General features: G+C 28.4%; 1 protein-coding gene across 1 annotated transcript in view; it reads left to right on the forward strand.

Annotated features, from left to right (window-relative positions):
• Nucleotides 1-5,000, forward strand: part of LOC125044844 (butyrophilin subfamily 2 member A2-like) — a 97,861-nt gene that overhangs the window by 90,228 nt on the left and 2,633 nt on the right. Inside the window, exons 3-4 of the mRNA XM_047641806.1 lie at nucleotides 1-108; nucleotides 461-548. The exon at nucleotides 1-108 is cut by the window's left edge and continues 80 nt beyond it. Coding sequence (XP_047497762.1) covers nucleotides 1-108; nucleotides 461-548 — 196 coding nt within the window. The remainder of the gene's footprint in view (nucleotides 109-460; nucleotides 549-5,000) is intronic.

A 5,000-nucleotide genomic window follows, 5' to 3' on the forward strand; every position in this document is an offset into this window, starting at 1 on the left:
CACTAACGCTAAACAATCTAACTGTGAGTGACGCTGGCGTGTATGAGTGTAGGGTCGACTTCTTCAAATCCCCAACGCACACCAATTTTGTCAACCTCACTATTGTTGGTAGGTGATTGGTTGTATTATTGTAGTGCTTGTTATTGGCATGAATAGTAGTGGTAATATTAATCGTACTTTTAGTAGTGGGAACAGTAGTCGTACTGGTCATACTAAAATAGTAAGAGTTAAGGGTGGTAGTAGTACCGTATTGGTAGTAACATGTTTGGTATTCAGTCCGCTTGTTTTATTTTTATTCCGTTGCCTATATTCGTATATCCATGTATGTGCATATTCATAGAAATTCTGAGGCAGTCAAACATACACACTCAAACAAAAACCAACACGTGGCCACTCACCATGAAGCCCAGGCCAACAATTAAACGAAAGTAATTAACGCACCTCATCGCACTCACTCAAGACGAACCCAGCCACCGGCACAAGATGATCCACAGGCCTCATTATGTTACCTGGCAGTTCTTATATCATATGAAAGAAAATGCACCAGAGTTAGAAGAACGAGAGAGAGAGAGAGAGAGAGAGAGAGAGAGAGAGAGAGAGGGAGAGCGGGATCGAGAGAGAGAAAGAGTGAGAGAGAGAGAAACAGACAGAGAGAGACAGAGAGAGAATGAGAGAGAGAGAGAGAGAGAGAGAGAGAGAGAGAGAGAGAGAGAGAGAGAGAGAGAGAGAGAGAGAGAGAGAGAGACCGAGAGCGAGACCGAGAGCGAGCGAGAGAGAGAGAGAGAGAGAGAGAGAGAGAGAGAGAGAGCGAGAGCGAGAGCGAGAGCGAGAGAGAGTGAGAGACAGAGCGAGAGCGGGACCGAGACCGAGCGAGAGAGAGAGAGAGAGGGAGAGAGAGAGAGAGCGAGAGCGAGAGCGAGAGAGAGAGTGAGTGAGTGAGAGGTTAAGCTTTTTGGAACCAATTTTTGTTGTTGTTGTTGTTTCCTTCGTGTTTTGTCATTATCATTACTATTCTTATTATCATAAGATTTAATATCCTGATGATTATCATTATTTTCATTAGTAGTAGGCCTATAGTACTAATAGTATTATTATTATTTTTTTATTATTGTTATTATTTCCATTATCATTATCGCAATTTTTTTTTGTTTACTGTTATTATTGTAACTGTTGTTATTATATTACTATTATTATTATTATTATTTATTATCATCATTATTATTATTATTATTATTATTATTATTATTATCATTATTATTGTTATTATTATTATTATTGTTATTATCATCATTATTATTATTATTATTATTATTATTATTATTATTTTATTCTTATATATTATTACTATTTTTATTATTATTATTACGAATATTATTATTATTATTATCATTATCATTATTATTATTACTATTATTATTATAATCAGCGTCGCTATTATTATCACCATTATTATTAATATTAATATTATGATTTTTATTATTATCATTATCATTATCATCATCACTATTGTCAATGTCATAATGATTATTATAATTAATAATAATGAAATTAACAATATTAATGATAATAATAATAATAATAACAATAATGATAATGAAAATAATAATAATAATAATAATGAAAATAATGATAATAATAATGGTAATAATAATAATAATAATAATAGTAAGAAGAAAAAGAAGAAGAAGAAAACCAATAACAATGATAATGATAATATGATGATGATCATGATAATAATAATAATAACAATAATAATATCATCATTAATATTATTAATATTATCACTATAATAATGATGATTATTACCATTTGTATTATTATTTTTATAATTGTTATTATTATTATTATCATGATCATCATCTTATTATCATTATCATTGTTATTGGTTTTCTTTTTCTTCTTTTTCTTCTTACTATTATTATTATTATTATTATTACCATTATTATTATCATTATTTTCATTATTATTATTTTCATTATTATTATTGTTATTATCATTACTATCATTATTATCATTACTATTATTATTATCATTACTATCATTATTATCATTATTATTATTATTATTATTATTATTATTATTATTATTATTATTATTATCATTATTATTATTATTTCCAATGTTATTATCATTGTTATTATGATTATCATTACTTTTATTATCATTATTATCATTATTATCAGTACTATCATTATTATCATTACTATCATTATTATCATTATTTTTGTTATTATTATTATTATTATTATCATTATTATTATTATTATTATTATTATGATTGTCATTACTGTTATTATAATTATCATTATTATTTTTATTATTGTTATCATTATTACTATTATTATTATTACTATTATTATTATTACTATTATTATTATTATTATTATCATTATTGTCATTACTCTTTCGTTATTATTATAATTATGATTTTCATAGTGATTATCATTGTTGCATTATTGCAATCATTATGATTATTATTATGATTATTAATATTATTGTTTTATTATTATTATCTATATTATTCTTATTCTTATTCTTATTATCATTATTATTATTAATATGACTATTATTATCATTTTTATTGTTATTCTTACTATTATTATAATAATAATAATTATTATTATTACTATTATTATTATTTTTATTATTATTACATTCATTATCATCAGTATTATTATTATTGTTATTATTATTATTATTATTATTATTATTATTATTATTATTATTAATATTATTGATTATTATTATCATCATTAATATTATTATCATTATCATCATCACCACCATCATTATTATTATTAATAATATGTTCATTATTGTTTTCGTTATTATTATTCCTTATAATTATCATCATCATCATTATCGTTACTATTATCATTATTATTATCAAAATTATCATTATTAGTACCATCATCATCATCGTCATTATTACTAATATTATGAGTTTTGGCATCATAATTGTTATCCATATTATTATCATTATTACCAGTATTGTTTTTTAAGAAAATTTAGGCGTTGTATTTATGTCGAACCTTTTTACTAGTATTATGAAACAGAAGCACGTTATGTTAAAGCTGATTGTGTGAGATTAATTAAGATAAACTGATTTTAATTATCATATTTTGTCAATATCATGTTCAGCTGATATATTTGTTTAAAAGTGCTATTTCAGTTATTGTAAAAAAGAAAAATCTGTTTACCTGCTCTGTTAATACTTTTAATGTTAAAACAATCAGATCACCTGTTCTGGTAATACTTTTAGTGTTTGTATTTAATAATTCAGTGATTTAGTAAAACTGAATCCGTTATGTAATGATAAAACGTTCAGGGATGTTTTAAAAAATCGAGAAAGCACGAAATGCAGATTAGATTTTTATTGTGGAGACGTTTGTTGATATAATGTTGTTTTTAATATCATAAGATGTTTTTGATACTGCATTTGTGTTAACGATATACATTGTTGCATTTGATGTTGCAAAAAATCAATAAATCACATGCCTTTGGTGCAACTGGGAATATGAAGTGTCATGGTACGTCTACTAGTGCAGAAATATTTAGATATATGAAGGTGATACTAATGCAGCAGAAATATATTGATGAAATGTGAGCTGTTGTCTGTTATTGCAAAATGTTGGTATGTTTATGAACTTGCAATGTTACCAAAATATACCTATCATATATTAAGTTGCATGTAATGTTGCAGATATATGTTGATGCTTTGTGTGGCAGCGTTTGATGTTGCAGAAACATGATAATAAACCTTTGCAAAGCCCTCTTAACGTCTCGCTTGCAATGTGTTTGCTTACTCTTAAGTGGATCATGGATCTGGCGGGCCGCTAACATACTGTGCTACGGCTTGGTGTTGCAGAGCCGCCGAACAGCTTGGAGATAGTGGACAGCCTTGGGGGAAGAGCCCGGAGGGGGGAGATGGGTCCCTACCAGGAGGGGGTGTCAGTCAGTCTCACCTGCCGGGCGAGAGGAGGTACGTGCCTAAACATTTCCTCTTTTCTCTTTTAATCATTACTCTTATTATCATTGTTGTTATTCGTTTTAGTATTTATATCGTAGTTACTATTACCATTGCTATTATCGCCATCATGGCCTTTATCATTCTTACCACCATTATCATTTTATGATCTGTATCATCATCTTTATAAGCATTCTCATTGGTATCTATTACAGATATTAATATGTGCGTGCAAACACACACACACACACACACACACATACACACACACACACACACACACACACACACACACTCTCACATACACACACAAACACACACACACAAACACACACACACACACACACACACACACACACACACACACACACACACACACACACACACACACACACACTCTCACATACACACACAAACACACACACACACACACACACACACACACACACACACACACACACACACACACTCATGTGAGGAGTTTCGATTATTCCAGACTTCGCCACACTTAACCTCAATGAATGAAGTGAATGCTCTCACATCCACTCGAGCATAAATATCATATTACGCAAAATATTTTTTTTTTCTGTTCCTTTTATGAATGAAGGAAATCGGTGTGTTAGTGTGTCAAGTGTTATTAATAAAGTTAACATATCATTAAGTAACTTGGGGAAAATCAAAGTCAAATTGTGATGAGATAATAAAGGGAAACATGACGACGATGGTAATTATGATAGAGATGAGGATAATTATACTGGTGATAGTAATGAAGATGATGATAATGGTGGTAGTAATGATGGTGGCGATGGTAGTAATGATACTAACAATAAACACCGTAACAATTTCACTAAAGATGATGATTATAACTATATAGTGAGAGTATAAATGATAGAGATGTTAAACACAAAAAAATATGAAAAAATAATGCTAATTGTGATTGACATTTATAATAATAATGAACGTACGGATAATAAGGCGAATAATTGAAAGAACTGATAATGATAACAATTAGAGGAACAATAAAGATAATGAT

This window comes from Penaeus chinensis, chromosome 36 (genome assembly GCF_019202785.1).
Source record: "Penaeus chinensis breed Huanghai No. 1 chromosome 36, ASM1920278v2, whole genome shotgun sequence".
Classification (NCBI taxonomy): Eukaryota; Metazoa; Arthropoda; class Malacostraca; order Decapoda; family Penaeidae; genus Penaeus; species Penaeus chinensis.